Below are 16,516 nucleotides of genomic sequence, written 5' to 3' on the forward strand. Positions count from 1 at the left end.
TCACCGCAAGCTCAATAAAGTGGAGTAAGAACAGCAGAAATAAGTGCAATCCTCATTAAACAATTTATCACAATTTGACATTAGTTGAAAGAAACATTACAAATTAACATGCATTCCACTGGACAGGCTGGGATAGAGAACTACTTAGAAGTCACAAGAGAAAATAAGTGAAAATGAAGCATGTAAGTGGACTAGTTTGAGGTGGAATGTCAATATCTCCTGTTCAATTTCCCTTTTATACAAAATATTTTAGCAGCCATCACTAACTCTTCACAGCCAAGGCTAACATTTGAATACTGTAGCCTAATGGAAGAAAGAGCTTCTAGCATTACTGGTCAAGATTAAGAAAGGGCATGTGGCTAAATTTTCAATTCTACTCTCCCCTCCTGTTTCCAGTTCCTCATTCATCTCTTAGTTGCAGACCTCACTGCTGTGAACTTCAGTTCATTAGCACCCAATAGTTTTAGCATTATGAGTGACTTCCAAAATGGCATCCATAGTGCACAGGTGAAATTGAGGTCACACTGCCATTTTGAAGCCTTTGTCCTCTGTGTTGAACATACATATTTAAAGGGAGTTATCAACCACAGGAAAATTACTTGCTGCTTGATTTCCATCAACTCTTACTCGGATTGAAACAGTGTTGGCTTGTTTGGTGTCTTCCAAAATTGTTTAAACTTGAATACTATAGGACGAGGCTTCAAAAAGTGGGTGGTTGGGATCCCAAAGTGACGTCATGAGCTGAAATTTGTGTCACCAACTCTGAAGAAACAATGTGGTGGAACTTTGACAGAGTTATAAACAGCTGTGCCCCCCTCTCTAATAGCCCAACTGCTCTCTATGTTCTAACTGAGCCATCATCACTGAAATAACTGCACAGAGGCCAATATTGCATCACCAAATCACTGTTTATTTACACATGGAGTGTCCTTGACAGTGATCCAGCTCCCTCAGAGCCAGCTCTCAGTGGATAGGATGTCTGACACTCCTATTCCTATCTGTCAGCCACCACTCCCTGATTGGACCAGATTAACAGCCCCAATCAGGGAACTTATATTCTATGAGGTCCACCTGGCTGAACTCATTACAATCACGATAATCACAATTATCATTTCTAAATAAGGTCACAGTGGGAACATGGTGTGACAAGTGCTGACCCCTATTGTTGCCTCAGAGTTGGTGCCGCAAATTTCAGCTCATGAGCCCACTTTGGGATCCCAGCCCCCCACTTTGTGAAGTTTTGTCCTATTGTCTTCAAGTTTAAACAATTTTAGAAAACACCAAACATGCCAACCCTGGTCCAATCTGAATAAGACTAAATGGAAAGACAGTCTACCTGCTCCTGGACACGGGTACAATTGTAGTCATTAACCATGGACTACAGGGTAATAGAAAGAATGAACAGAGGTGACACAAACAGTAAAGCTGTGAGAAGAGGCAGAGATCCAGGGAATGGAGAAGACCTCTCAGCAGGAAGCCAGTGCAACTCAGACTTATTTAAACAGCAATTATTGTTCAATAAATAACAAAGTCACATGGCATTACTACACTATGGGTGGCCTCACTGAAATTTGCTACCTGCTGTAGGCACAACTTCAACCTCAAAGCAGGGTGAGCATGGAACTGGCAACAGTTATGAAAGTGATTGTGCTCATCAACATTTATGCACCTTCCTTCTTCCAAGCCTGCTTGCTAAAGGTGTTTAAGTCAAGTCAGCAGAATGCTTCACAAGGATTGCAGGCTCCCCATGATGCTTTTGAATATACACAGGTTGTTTTATGCATGTAGCATGACAACTCTAAGATGTACCATGCCTGGTGAGACCATCCACAATAAACATACACTCAGCTGTGGTAAGCAGGATCCTATTACCCATTTACCAACAATCCCACATCTTGTCTCCCCTCTGTTACTGATCATCACAGCATTCACATGGAAACATGGAAGATAGAACTAGGAATAGGCCATTTGCACCCTCAAGCCTGCTCTGCCATTAATTATCATCATGGCTGATCATTGAGCTCAATCCTCCTCCCATATCCTTTGATCCCTTTAACATATCAGCTATATCTATCTCTTTTGTGAAATCATACAATGCTTTGGCCTGAACCACTTTCTGTGGCAGTGGATTCCACATACTCACCACTCTTTGGCTGAAGAAGTGTCTCCTCATCTCAGTCCAAAAAGGTTTACCCATTATCCTTAAACTATGACCCCTGGTTCTGGACTCTCCCACCATCAAGACCATCCTTCCTTTCTGTATATAACCTGTCTAGTCCTGTTGGAATTTTATAGGTTTCCTTAAACCCCCGTTCCCCTCTCCTCTCATTCTTCTAAACTGCAGCAAATAGAGTCCTAACCGTCCCACCTTCTCATATGTCAATCCTGCCATCCCAGCAATCAAATTGATAAACCTTCTTGCCCCACAGCAAAAAACATCTTCCCTTAGATAAGGAGACCAAAACTGCACACACTATTCCAGGTGTGGCTTCACCAGTGCCCTGTATAATTGCAGAAGACACCCTTGTTTTTGTGCTCAAATTGTCTCCCTGTGAAAGTCAACATACAGTTTACCTTCTTCACTGCCTGCTGTCTGTGTATGCAGACTGTCAGCCACTAGTGCATGAGGTCACCCAGGTCTTGTTGAATATTCCCTTCCTTCAATTTTCAGCCATTCAAATAATAATATGCCTTCCTATTTATGCTGCCAAAGTGAAGGTGCTTTTACCTCCCTTGTAGTCCCAGTGTAAAGTTATGCTAGTGGCTCCAACATAGTTAGTAGAAGGCTGAAGACTCCATTCATGAAGCTACAGATGACTTTGCAAGACAATCTTATGTAGCTATTAAAGGAGAAGCTGAGCTTTAGATTGTGTCACCTTGGCAGGATTGGCAGCAGGCTAGGCTAGCTAGCTGAGGAGAATCTGCAAAGGCTTTGGTAGAATGACAGTGATGGAAACATGAATGCTATCATCCTGAGAAGGTTCATGCTCCATGAAGCCACTGCTCATTCCAAGGTGTAGCAGTAGCAATCCTAGTGAGGCATTGGAGGACAGATTCCTGAGCTGCTTTCCACACTGCAGACCATTTTGAGTATTTGTATCCTTAGCTACAATAAACGGCTATGGGTTTCTGGGACAGCAAGCTGGCCTTGCAATATCGCAGCCTGAATCTCAACCTCAACAATGAGATGTTGATTAGCTTCACTTGTGCTGCAATAGAAACTGAGACACCAACCATCACATCAAGAGTTAGTTTCCAATATCATCTAAAATAAATGGGCTCCAGGCTCTGCTCAAAATCCTGTATCAAGTAAGTGCCAGATTTCTCCATGTTCTATGGCATTGACTGTAGTCTTTCTGGTAAGCCAACGCACTGAGCGTTTTATCTATTTTTCTAATCAACCTGTTCAGAGATCTTATTACACACCTCTGGAGCAGGTGGGATTTGAATCCAGGTTTGTCGGTTCAGGAGTGGGATCACTACTACCACACCACAAGAGGGCCTTTTACACTAAGAATTTAACTGTGCAGTCCCATCAGCCTTCTTCTATCAAAGTCTCTTCTGAGTCCTATGCAGCATAATTCGAGTGACTACGTCCTCCAGTGTTGGGCTGGTATTTGTTATCTTTATCACTTCCCCTGGTTGCAGGCAACTTGATCTGTGTCTCACACTACATGCTGATCCCTCCTCTAAACAATTGTCCTAAATATGCATAGAGTTTGTTTCTAAGCTTTGGCTGCAAGTATGAGAGTGAGATAACATACTCCTTTACTAATGTCTTCCTGCTGCTGGCCAGCTTTTGCTCTTCCACCACTCCCTGATCAGTTTGAATTCTTGTTTTCCTGGTCTATGCCATATATCCACTTCAGATCCACATTGTGTTTGATTCTTAACTGCCCTCTGTAATGGTCTGGCAAGCTACTCAGTTCAAAATCAATAGGAATGGGTAACAAATCCTGGCCTTGCTACCAATGCCCAAATCCCATGGAAAATTTTAAAAACAAAAATCCCTTACCTATGGTCATGTTATGAGGGATGGGTAAGGTTTCAGATAGCCCTGCTGCCCTTGGGGCAATTGAGACCAAGAAGTGAACAATTAACTGCTACTTAGAGATAGCTAGAACTACAGATGCTGGAGTCAGAGACAACACAGTGTGGAGCTGAGGCCAGGCAGCATCAGAGGAGCAGGAAAGTTGATGTTTCGGGTCGGGACCCTTGTTCAGAAATGGGGAGCAGGAAGGGAGCTGGGAAATAAATAGGGAGCAGGGATGGGGCTGGGAGAGCTAAGTGGGATGGTGATAGGTGAGTGCAGGTAGGGAGTGGTGGGAATTGGTCAGTGAGGCGGGAGGAGTGGATAGATGGGAGAGAAGGTGGACAGATTGTGTCAGGTCAAGGAGGCGGGGATGAGAGAGAGGGTTGGACATGGGATGAAGCTGGGGGTAGGGAGATTTTAGAACTGGTGAATTCTATGTTTAGGCCATCAGGCTGTAGCCTCCCGAAGCAGAATATGAGGTGTTGCTCCTTCAGTTTGTGGGTGGTGTCATTGTGACACTGAAGGAGACCCAGGATGGACATGTCACCCAGGGAGTGGGAGTGGGAATGGGAAGGGGATTTAAAATGGTTCTCGACCGGAAGGTGTTGTCGTTTGTCGCATGCAGAGCGCAGATGCTCTACAAAAAGGCCTCTGAGTCTCCACTTAGTCTCACCGATGTAGAGAATGCAGTAGACCAAGTTGATGGATGTACAGGTGAACCCTTATTTGATATGAAAGGCCTGCTTTGGGCTTTGGATGGAGGTGAGAGGGGAGGTGTCGGGGCAGGTGTAGCACTTCCTGCAGTTGCAGGGAAAGGTGCTGAGGGTGTAGTGGGGTTAGTGGGGAGTGAGCAGTCCCTACGAAAGGCACATAGGGATGGGGAGGGAAATATATCTTTGGTTGTGGGGTCAGATTGCAGGTGGCAGAAGTGGCGGAGAATGATACGCTGGATGCAGAGGTTGGTGGGGTGATATGTGAGGACAAGGGGGATTCTGTCTTTATTTTTGGTGGGGGGAGGGGTTTGAGGGCAGAAGTGTAGGAAATGCAAGGGAAATGCAAATCCTCTCATCCATCCTCCTGCAAGAATGTGATCCCCTATTCCCAATTCCTCCGCTTCCAACACATCTCTTCCCAAGATGGAGCGTTCCACTCCTGGACATCCCAAATGTCTTCTGTTTCAAGGACCGCAACGTCCCCCCTCTGGTGATCAAAAAATGCCCTCAGCCGCATCTCTTGCATTTCCTGCCCTTCTACCCTCAAACCCCTCCCCCCAACAAAAATAAAGACAGAATCCCCCTTGTCCTCACATATCACCCCACCAACCTCTCATCCAGCACAGCTTTCTCCACCATCCTGGGCGGCCTCCAGTGTCATAATGACACCACCCGCAAACTGAAGGAGCAACATCTCATATTCCATCTCGGTAGCCTACAGCCTGATGGCCTAAACATGGAATTCACCAGTTTTAAAATCTCCTCGCCCCCGGCCTCATCCCATGTCCAACCCTCCCTCTCATCCCCATCTCCTGGACCTGACACAACCTGTCCATCTTCTCTCCCACCTATCTGCTCTTCCTACCTCACTGACCAATCCCCACCACTGCCTACCTGCACTCACCTATCAGCATCCCACCGACCTTCCCCAGCCCCACCCCTCCTCTCTCTATTTATTTCTGAGCTCCCTTCCCCTGTCCCCGTTTTTGAAGAAAGGTCCCAACCTGAAACGTTAACTTTCCTGCTACTCTGATACCTTCTGGCCTGCTGTGTTCCTCCCAGCTCCACACTATGTAATTAACTGCTACTTAAGGGCCTCATTCTTCCTTTGCTGGAATTTCTCTGTCTGTGGGGGAAGGTGGAAACACAGCAGACAGCCCAGGAGTTTGACAATGTGGGCTGTTGTTGGGTACAAGGATGGGGGGATACCTCCTCTGGGGATATCTCTTGTGCCTACTTTTCCATGATGATATTCCCCCTTTAATCCCTTCTTCCCCCATTTCCTCTCTTGACTGCACCTCCACAGCTCTATCCTCCCATGTGAGGGTCTGCAATCACATGTGCCAAAATCCCCAAACTTCCCCATAGTCTTGAGACACCTTCACTTTTTTGTGGGGACTCCTTGTAGTGGCCATAAATGTCTTTTGAAACTACAGAGCTTCTGACTAATCAGATTAGCTATCGGATTTCTACAGCAGGACTTCCAATGCCTGAGAAACAGAAGTTACCCCCCCACCCCGCGCGCACACACACACACAAACACACTCTAATTACGGCACTCCTAATGTAGTATTGCTGTGGTGCAGCCAACTATCAGATCATTAAGGTGCAATCTGACAGGAGGATGATAATCTGTCCTCCTGTAAAATTTACCCTCTTGAGTACTATAAGAAGCTCTGCACATCACATTTTAGGGAGGAAACTGCTGTCCTTGCCTGGTCTGGCCTACATGTGATTCTAGACCCACAGCAGCATGGTTGACTCTTGACTGCCTGCAAGGTAGTTAAGGATGGCCAACAAATGCTGGCCCCTCCAGTGATGCCCATATCCCTTAAATGTATAAAAATTTATTGGAACAAGATTAAGTAGTTTTCTCAGAATGATTCCTAGTCTTCAAGAGTTAAATTACTAGGAGAGATTATACAAGTATTCCTGAGAATTTAGAAGGTTAAAGGGTCATTTGATTGCTGATTTTTAAGTTTCAACTAAGTAGAAAGAAACTATTGCCACTACTTGGGAACCCATGTCTCGAAGGCACATTGGTAATCTAAAGGTTAGAGCCACACACATCAGAAGTTAATTGCTACAAGCAAAAGATGGTAGAAGCTTGGAATTCTCTTATGTAGCAAACGATCCATAACTAAATTTAAAACTGAAATTGATTTTTTTTTGTTAACCAGTGGTATATAGTGATATCAGGTAAAAGTAGTTTTAACAAGTTAAACCTCAGAGAGGCCATGATCTCATTGAATGGTACAAGAGGGCAATGGGAGAAAAAAGACATATAGTTTCCTTTCTTGCTTAAACTGCCAGTGTCTTATGAGTGCAATTTAAATTTAAACCTTAGTTAAACACAATCGGAGCAGAGGTGTTGTTCACCTGGTGCAAAAATTCAGTGATGGCAGTGATATAGATTATGCTTTTTCTCCTTCAATCTTATCTTTGTTATGTTTCCAACTGTCTCCATCAGGTGGAATAGTGAAGGGAGATCAAATAATGGCTGTCAATGGAAAGATACTCACGGATGCCAACTTACATGAAGCTCAGACAACACTGGCAAAGTCTTGGAATAGTGGTGGTGTAAGTATGCATGTCCCTCATAATAGACTTTTTAGGGTATGACCATTAAGTGATCCAGTACTATTTTTCAATGGAAGACCAAAATAGAACTAATTTTAATCGACCTCAGGCAAAACAATCACTATTTACATCCTCCTGAGAAACCTCTAATTACCCACATTGTCCTCAGATATAGTTGATTTTACACCATTGATGTCCAATTGACCATCACATCTTAGAATTATAGAATCCCTGCAGTGTGGAAGCAGGCCATTCAGTCCACACCAACCCATCGAAGAGCAGCCCACCCCACTACCCTACCCCATAACTCTGCATTTCTCATGGCTAATCCACATAACCTGCACATCCCTTGACACTGTGAGCAATTTAACAAGGCCAATCCACTTAACCTGCACATCTTTGGACTGTGGGAAGAAACCTGACATCCAGAGGAAACCCATGCAGACACGGGGAGAATGTGCAAACCACAGACACAGTCTCCCAAGGGTGGAATTGAACGTGGGTCCCTGGTGCTGTGAGGTAGCAGTGCTAACCACTGTGCAGCCCTTGTGATCTTTTCACTGTCTGTACAACGACATTGCTTCTTCATTATTGAGTTATGGAGGAACTGCACCAGAAAATTGGGAAGAACAATTGCCATTTTATTAGCAACCTGCCACAAGCTCCATATTCAAGGAATGACTCAAACTCCTGCATTGGTATTGTTTTAGACTGAACCAGATGATTTGCAACTTAAACATCCTCAACATATATTGAGCTTCTAAACCTATACCTTTCTTAATCACGAACTGTGCCCACTCTGTTTCCCAAACAGTATTTCCCATATTTTATTTTGTCCTGAACATCCTTCTCCTCCAAGCTTGCTGACCTGCATTAGCTTATAACCGCCAGCATCCATTAACATGCATTTCTTTACCAAAACTTTGTGACTCTTCTTAACATCTTCTTTAGCTGTCTTTACTTTTACATTTCAGTGAAGCATGTTAAAAAATTTAATACTGCATATTCTCTCCATGCTTAAATATACCTTCTCAGGTAGTCCCTCAGGATTGAGTAATAACCTTCTTCCACTCCAGTATTCCATAACCAAAGGCCCCTCCCACTCTGGTTATACTCTCTCCCACCCTCTTCCATCAGGCAGAAGATATAAAAGTTTGGATACACGTGTGAACAGATTCAAGAACAACTTCTTCCCCGCTACTATTAGACATCTGAATGGACCTCTCAGATTTTAAATTTTATGTTGATCTCGCTCTCTGTGCACCTTCTTTGCAGCGGTAACATTGTATTCTTCGTTCTGTTCTATTACCCTATGTACTTTGTGTGGTATGATCTGCCTATACTGCATGCAAAACAAAACTTTTCGCTGTACCCAGGTACATGACAATAATAAATGAAATCAAGTAAAATATGTGTCCTGAGGTGGTGAAACTGTCCAGTGCTGGATTCACACAACCTGCCTTCGGGTGGGGAAGATGGGATGTTAAGAAGTGGGTGGTAGGATACTCAGGTTTTTGCTATATTGTCTGTTTATTATTAATATGTGTTTTATTATGTTTTCTGTGCTATGGTGCCATAGGCATGCAAATTATTATTATCCTGTTTTGTGGTAGAAGTAACAGTTAGACAATCAGTGCTCCCGATTATTAAGAAATAAATTGGACAGCAACCTCTAGTGTCCACAGTTAACACAGGTAATATTTTACTGATTGAGCCTGCGTTTGCTGCACAGCCTTTGCAGTGTTGGTATCTCACGAAGTGACATGACAGTCAAGCACAAAAAACGGTATGTGATTTCTCAAATTACCCAGTAGATATCCACTAAACATACAAGAGAAGGTTAGGGCAAGCCCATTCAAATGTAAATGCTACCGAAGGTTGACTTTTAGAAGTGTGGAATCCCATTCCTTCAGATTCTGATTATTGTGGAACACATTAAAACAAGTAGTTTCATTAACTCTTTCCTTGTCCCCACTATCTCACTTTCAATATTATTTTTCTTTCCCTTCTTCATTTTGTGTCATTTATGTGACTTAACAGTGATTTTAATATTCCTGGATGTCCTGGTTTAGACTTTGAGTGACTCAATAAAACTCTTTGATCTGATTAGTTAAACACTAATTGCTTACCCGATTCTCACAGACCCCAATCTTTAGGAGATTATTCTGTGCTGCATTACATTCCTAGTGATCACATCACCAGCCAAAAGCCAATGAGAGGCTTTTGGGCAACAATACAGATAATGAATGATAGTGTTATTCTTTTGCTACTAACCACTAGGTCTAGATCAACATGTTGTTTGCAGGTCTGTCACAATACTTAGCAGTTCTTCTTTAGCATTGCCTGTATTGAGTAAGATGTGTAAAATTGTCAGAAGCATAATAGTACGTAATAGACTGTATACTTCCAAATTTTTTTCTTACACACATTAATTCTTTCTTGAGCTCCTAAGTTGGTCTCATTTTTCCACCTTTTCTTTCTCTGCTTGTCAGTCACCACTCTCATAGCTGTATCATTCTGATGATTTTTGTCTTTCACTGTTTCCACCTCATTTATTCTTTCTTTCCACCTTCCCCATTCCATTCCTGAGACCATGTGTCCCCTAGTCTATATATTTCCACCTATGTATGGATCTCACACACATTCTTGTATTTACATACTGAATATCAATCACTTGTCTTTTTAAAAGATCAATTGTGTTTGCAGAAAGATGAGAGGCAACATGCAGCAAGTCAGAAATATCTATAATCATTTTTATTCTCATTACTGACAGCAAAAATTATTGGTCTGAGGGTATTTTTGTTCTACTTTCCCAATGACTACAAGAACATTGATTTCAGCCTGTTTTTTGTGAGGTGGAACACAATGTGGTGGAAAAAGTTACAGATGGTGAAAGAATAAAACTGTTTCTCTGACTAATGGGTTTTATTGAATCCGAGCTTTCAAAATCTCCAATGATTGGTTGCTTTAAATGTCCAGGTGATAACATACCTACAATAAACAACAGCTTTATCTGCGAGATAAAATAACTTGTATTTAAATAGTGCTTTCAGCTAGGAAAATTCAGTGTTCAAATTACAGGGCAGTGTATAAATCTGCCCTTGAATGTTGCCAAATCACCTGGAAACTCATGGGGACAACCAGCCAGAGAAATATAATCCCAATAAATAGAACGGAAGGAATGGTAAGGAGCTACTCCTCCAATCAATGGCTAGTTGTATGGCACTACTATTGAGCTAAATGGGTCAGACTTCAAAACTGGCCATCTTCAGATGCTTCATCAATGGCCTTCCTTACAATATAATGTCAGAAATGGGAATGTTTACTGATGATTGCACAAAATGCAGCACCATTCATGACACCTTGGATTCTGAAATAGTCAACATCCATATGCAGTAAGACCTGAACAACATCCATTATTGGGTAATACACAATGAAACCCTTAACAACCAAAGTTCATGAATAATGATTTTATCATGAAAATACCTCCTTTATTGTCTCAACATTTAAAAACATCAAAAAAATCTGTATGACTCCTATCTCTACAATTTTTGATTCCTTCTTCTGATTTATTATCATTTTCGTCATTACTGACATCAAATCATCTACCCTCTTTGATTATTTATTGAAATGCTTCTAATTTAAAATGAAAGAGTATAGCCCACCTGCATTAGATCTTGAGCAATTCCATAGAAACTTCCATGATACAAAGTATCGGAAGAGTACACACTGGTTTATATTAATTTGGCTGATAACCTCTATAGCTATTCATTGTTGTCTCTTATCCAAATCAGGTGGATTTCAACACAAGCAGGAAAGAAATTGAAATGGATTTTGAATCTATTCGCTAATGATAAAGCAGATACTTCAAATCCACTCAATTCTCATGCCCATTGATTTCAAATTGAAATTTGGAGCTTTGAAATAGAAGGCAAAATCAGCTCTCGAATGAAAAAATTAATTATTATGCCAATAATTATCAGTATGTTAGCTCAAAGACATGTAAAAATTAGCTAAGGTCCATTGGCCAAAAATATCTCGGATTAATTTGTGCTATATGCTGCTTTGGTTGATTGCAGCAATATCCCAGTTGTTTCCAGAAAGGATAGACTTCATGGCTCGGGTATGTGCTAGGCACCAAATATAAAGATCGAATGCACAAAGATAACCTTTCACCCTAAATCTAGTGCTGACCATATTTTTCTCTGTTTGAACAGTATTTTGTTTAGTATAGTTCCGTAGTGCCATAAATCTGTCAGAAGGGAATTAGAACTTCTAAAGTACCATTGAAGATCCTTGAATTTTGAGCTCATTCTGTGCTTCTATATGATGTGTGATAAAGTATTTGACCAACCATCATGGGAAGCTGGATCATATCATCACTTGATCGCCATGATTAATGGGCTTCCAGAAATTAACTGGATAGCAATCTATGGTAACAACCAGCAGATTTTTCCCATTCCTAACTCTTAGGAGATTTACTTTAATTTTTGCACCATTTTCATTGCTTGACTGAGATCAGTAATGCCTGTTAAAATCTCTTTCTTTCCGATCTCTATATGGCTCCTTTTGCTTATTAAATAGCCACCAAAAGCATTTTTTTAAACAATAACTTAAATCTTTTTATTACAAAATGTAGAAGTATTGTATTTTTCTTACAGGATTGGATAGACCTTGTTATTGCTGTGTCCCCACCAAAGGAATATGAAGATGAAGTGTAAGTCTAAATTTACAGCTAATTGTTGGTTAATTTCCATCTCTGCATGCAGTATTATGTGAATTACCATTCAGATATCTATATGCATCTTTAAAATCTTTTCTCTCTTTTCAATGTTACTGATCTTCAAATGAAAAGATATTTTTTCAAGGGCTGTACCTTTATTTTCTAGTATAGGAAGCCAGTGAAAAGTGTCCTACAGCCTGGGTTGGCGAGAGATTTGGAGGGTACGGACCACAGTGGGCAATGCATTGTATTTGTCACTTAGCTGCTCTCTAAAGTGGCCAAGCAAACTGCTCAGTGATTCCAAATAAAGATGACACAACCATTTTAGGGCTACTAGAGATGGGTAATAAGTGCTGTTCTTGACTTTGATACTTGTACCTCACAGGTGAAGAAGTTCTTTCTAAAAATCTGTAAACCTCAAATGAACATTAACAACTGATTCCATTGTGTGGATAGGTATTGCAAGCAAATCATAAACACTGCGAGTAAACAAACAAACACATTGCATGAATTGAGCCCTATATTGTGGATAATTTCAAAGCTTGGCGCTAAATTAGCAATGAAAATTTGCACATCTGTCACCTTGGCTTCAGGAATCATGCGGGTTTTGGCAGAGGTTGTCGAACATCATTATTATTTAAGTGCAAATCTGCTGTTGCTCAAACAAATGTGGGGAGGCGTGGCAGAGGACTGAGAGGAAGGCTTTAGTGACTTCTTAATCAACAGAGGATGACATTGCTGTCGACACCTATGACATCCACTACAGATATTAGAAGATCGTTATCATTAAAGTCAAGGACAGAAAGACTTAATTTCTTGTTTATAGTGTATCGACGATAATTGACTTTGAAAAAAGTGAGACATCAGTGAAGTAAAGTAGTTAATTTGTTTGCAGTAGGTCTGATGTTCTGATGTTTGGCATCATTTGTTCTTAGAAAGGTGCACATGTTATGTTTTCCATGCCCCACGTCACTGATGTTACAGCTAACCTAACATTAGCTGGCGATTGTTGCTGCATTCAACTGTGGAACTGAAAAATCGCATGTGCTATTCTATCAGTGCTGGAGTAATGATCAGAAAAATTTGCTGCAATAGTGTACACAATTTTAATGCTGCACATACTACTGCATCCCAAAATGCCATGCACCCACACTCTAGATGTGGGCCTTGCTGGATCCATTTCAAATAGATCAGGATTACCAGTTCCCGGAGTACTGGAAATGTGCAAGGTGGACAGATTGTGATTTCCATCCATTACAATGCTGATTTGATTCTTGCAGCACCATTTTTTTGCTGCACCAATCAAACCAATGCCCTCATTTAATATTGCTCACCTAAAAGTGCATGTAGCAAAAGGAAAGACTCCACCAACACAATTTAAAGAGATCATTAACCTCTCCCATGTTAGTCATTAATTTCTAATAGTTGTTGTTCTGTTTGTCAAAGAATTGGCTGGTTTGTACTGGCATTTCAAATTGGTGATGTTAAAGAGAATGAGCTGACATGGTGAAGCCCTTGGTTCTGACTTCCCAGATTCTGCTTAGACCACTTGCTCTATCATGAGTTCTGTAACTTGTATCTATGAGAAGCAATGTGTTCAGTGCCTCCATTTCACTAACAATCTTGCTGCCCATCTCCAGGCAAATCTGTAGCCTCAAAGCAGGGCAAAGATGACACTGTCAATGGTAGTGAGGATGATTACAACCGTGAGCTTCTTTGTCCTGTGCTTCTTCTAAGCTACAGCAAGAGCCTTCTCCAATATTCTGCAATTCCCTGTCCACTGTTGTGTGAGATTGAAACTCTGGATGCAAAGACAGGGAAAAGTATTGCTGTTTTATTTTTCCAGAGAGCTAACCACAGTATGCATGTGAATTTGCCAGGATAATAGTCAGCCCTGTATTAGGGGGGCCATAATGTCATCAATCTGACTGAATCAACACTTTCATGGCCTAGATTGGGTGAGGATATGCAGCTGTGCAGTTGTCCTGCAGGAACAGCGGATATGTACCAGTGAGTGTGATGCAGTATATTTATTGTGAATGGCATCCCTGAGGTAATTGAATGGTTGGCCACGTGTGCAAGCTGTGTGTTGTAGGTGTGAGGCTTGCAGCAGTGCTAAATTTGTGAAGTTGAGGTAAACGATGAATGTGAAGAATGGTTTGGGATTTGTATCAATTGTTAGTAGGTAAGTGATGGGGGTGTGATGCATTGAGTACTCTGTGGAGCTGCTGACACAGTTGGTAGAATATGATAAAAACCAAAAGAACTGCAGATGCTGTAAATCAGGAACAAAAACAAAGTTGCTGGAAAAGCTCAGCAGGTCTGGCAGCATCTGTGAAGGAGCAGACGGAGTTAACATTTCGGGTCCGGTGACCCTTCCTGAAAGGGTCACTGGACCCAAAACGTTAACTCTGTTTTCTCCTTCATAGTTGTGGTGGAATATGATATTTGAAGATGCATTTGCCAGCCCTGACCACTTGCATGAGATCATTAATGTTCTTATGCCACTTATCCCAATCCTTAAGATATACCTGCTACTTGGCTCTGTGGGTTGATAAGCTCAGTTAGCCGGACAGCTGGTTCGCAATGCAGCACGGGTTCAACTCCTGCACTAGTTGACGTTACCGCTGGAGGACCCTCCTCCTCAACTTCTCACCTTGCCTGAGGAGTAGTGACCCTCAGGTTAAACCACCACCAGTTGTTTCTCTGTAATTAGGGAGCAGCTCTTTGCTCCAATTGGACTGTGGTGACTTCACCTTTTTACTTGCTATTTAGCTATCTCATCCAACCACCTTCTCAAAGTTTGCTTGGTGAGTTTCTAGGTTCTTGAGAGAAGATTAAGTCTCTCCCAATGTCCTCCTGCAGCATCAAGGCCTACAGTGCTTTATTAGTAAATCTTGGAGCCCACTCTCGGCCACTCCTGTGTCTTTCTTGGATTAACCCAGCGTCTGGAATGATTTCCAGCACTGGGCTTTAGGTTATGTAAACTAACTTGAACTCTTGGCCACTTACAGCACATTTAATTTTGGCTTTGTGGGAAACAACAGCATTGGGTTAATCACACATCACAATCCTTGCACCTATTTTTGCTGCAAATGTTAATTGAAGCGTCTGCTTTAGAATCCAGAACTCTGTGTATTTTAGAGTGTTAGAGAAAAAAGTCCCTTCTACCCTTTGAGACTGCGCCAGTCAAAAACAATCAGCTAACTATTCTAGTCCCTAATATTAGAATATTCTGTTCCTTTGTTGATATCAAATCTTTGTGTGCAACATGTTTGAGGTAAAGCATTTAATTCTCTAAAAATTATTTCTAACTGGTTACAATTTAACATTTTTGGCCTCATTGATAATTGTTGTCTCTGATCTACTGGTAACTTTGGAATTAATTTTAAAATTTTAGGTTTATATGTTAATATTGATTGGTACCTCATCTATCAATGATAATTACAGGCAGCATGTTGGTGCAGATTAAAGGGGTTAATTTTAAGAGAAATGAGTAACTTGGGGTTATGTTAGAGGTTAAAATGCATGAAAATTGAAAACCCATGCACCTCCAGTTTCAAAGGGTTGAAAAGATACATATCCCAATCTATTTATGGTTTCAAATGGAAATGGTTTCAAATAGAAATTGGTTTCAAATGGTTGTCAAAATGTGGCATTGGATGTGGCCCTGAAACAGGCCAGCTTCTGAGATTCTGAGAGACATGGTAAATTGCCCAGGGAAACCTGTCAAAGGGAAGCAAATGCATTTGAAATGCATAAAAAAATTAAAGTAAATAAACACTTTTTTTCCTCTTTTTACAGGACATTCTTTTGACAGTGAAGAAACAAAAGCATCAGAGGGACAATTCCTCTCCAGAATCAAATTATCTCCGTATTGGCCAATATTAGAATTATGAAAATGCGAAAGAAGGAAGAAAATCAAATTGATTCATCTTATTCAGAAAGTAATGATAATGACAAAAGATGCAGGTGATGCATATTGCTACAAGTAGTAAACAAAAACCAAACTTTTTTTTAAGTGAATGTAACAGAAGCATTTAGTTGAAGTGTTATAATTTTTTTCATGTACCTGTGTCAAATTAGTTTTCAATTGAGATCATATTGGAAGGTTTGGCAAAAATTATCTTCTTACAACCATATTTTCAAATAACCCTATAATGTACAAAGGAGATTTAATCTGAGTCACATGATCAATGATGAGCAGAAACGTACTTCACCTTCATAAGCCTATCCTAATAAGGTTTGGCTGTAGGTTCACGAAGCTGTTCCAGATCTGTATGTGTCTGATATTGTTCTGCTGACACAATTTATCTTTCTAATTCTATGCTTAATTAATTGAATTGGAGATAGCACTTACACCAGATGAGCTATCTGCTTTTACAGATAGCAAATGTGCTAGGTAAGAAAAGCACAGTCAAGAACCAGGAATTAAACCTCATCTCAAAGGCGGAACAGTAAAGCTAC

The 16,516-nt window shown here is 41.1% G+C and overlaps 1 protein-coding gene across 1 annotated transcript in view; it reads left to right on the plus strand.

Moving 5' to 3' along the window:
• The window catches only part of ush1c (Usher syndrome 1C), a 180,690-nt gene extending 164,722 nt beyond the window's left edge, over positions 1-15,968 (plus strand). The window contains exons 26-28 of the mRNA XM_048607099.1: positions 7,217-7,326; positions 11,988-12,043; positions 15,854-15,968. Of these exons, the coding sequence (XP_048463056.1) occupies positions 7,217-7,326; positions 11,988-12,043; positions 15,854-15,866 (179 nt within the window). The 3' untranslated portion in view covers positions 15,867-15,968. The remainder of the gene's footprint in view (positions 1-7,216; positions 7,327-11,987; positions 12,044-15,853) is intronic.
• Positions 15,969-16,516: the final 548 nt, after the last annotated feature.

The sequence above is a fragment of the Rhincodon typus genome, chromosome 17, assembly GCF_021869965.1.
Source record: "Rhincodon typus isolate 14 chromosome 17, sRhiTyp1.1, whole genome shotgun sequence".
NCBI lineage: Eukaryota > Metazoa > Chordata > Chondrichthyes > Orectolobiformes > Rhincodontidae > Rhincodon > Rhincodon typus.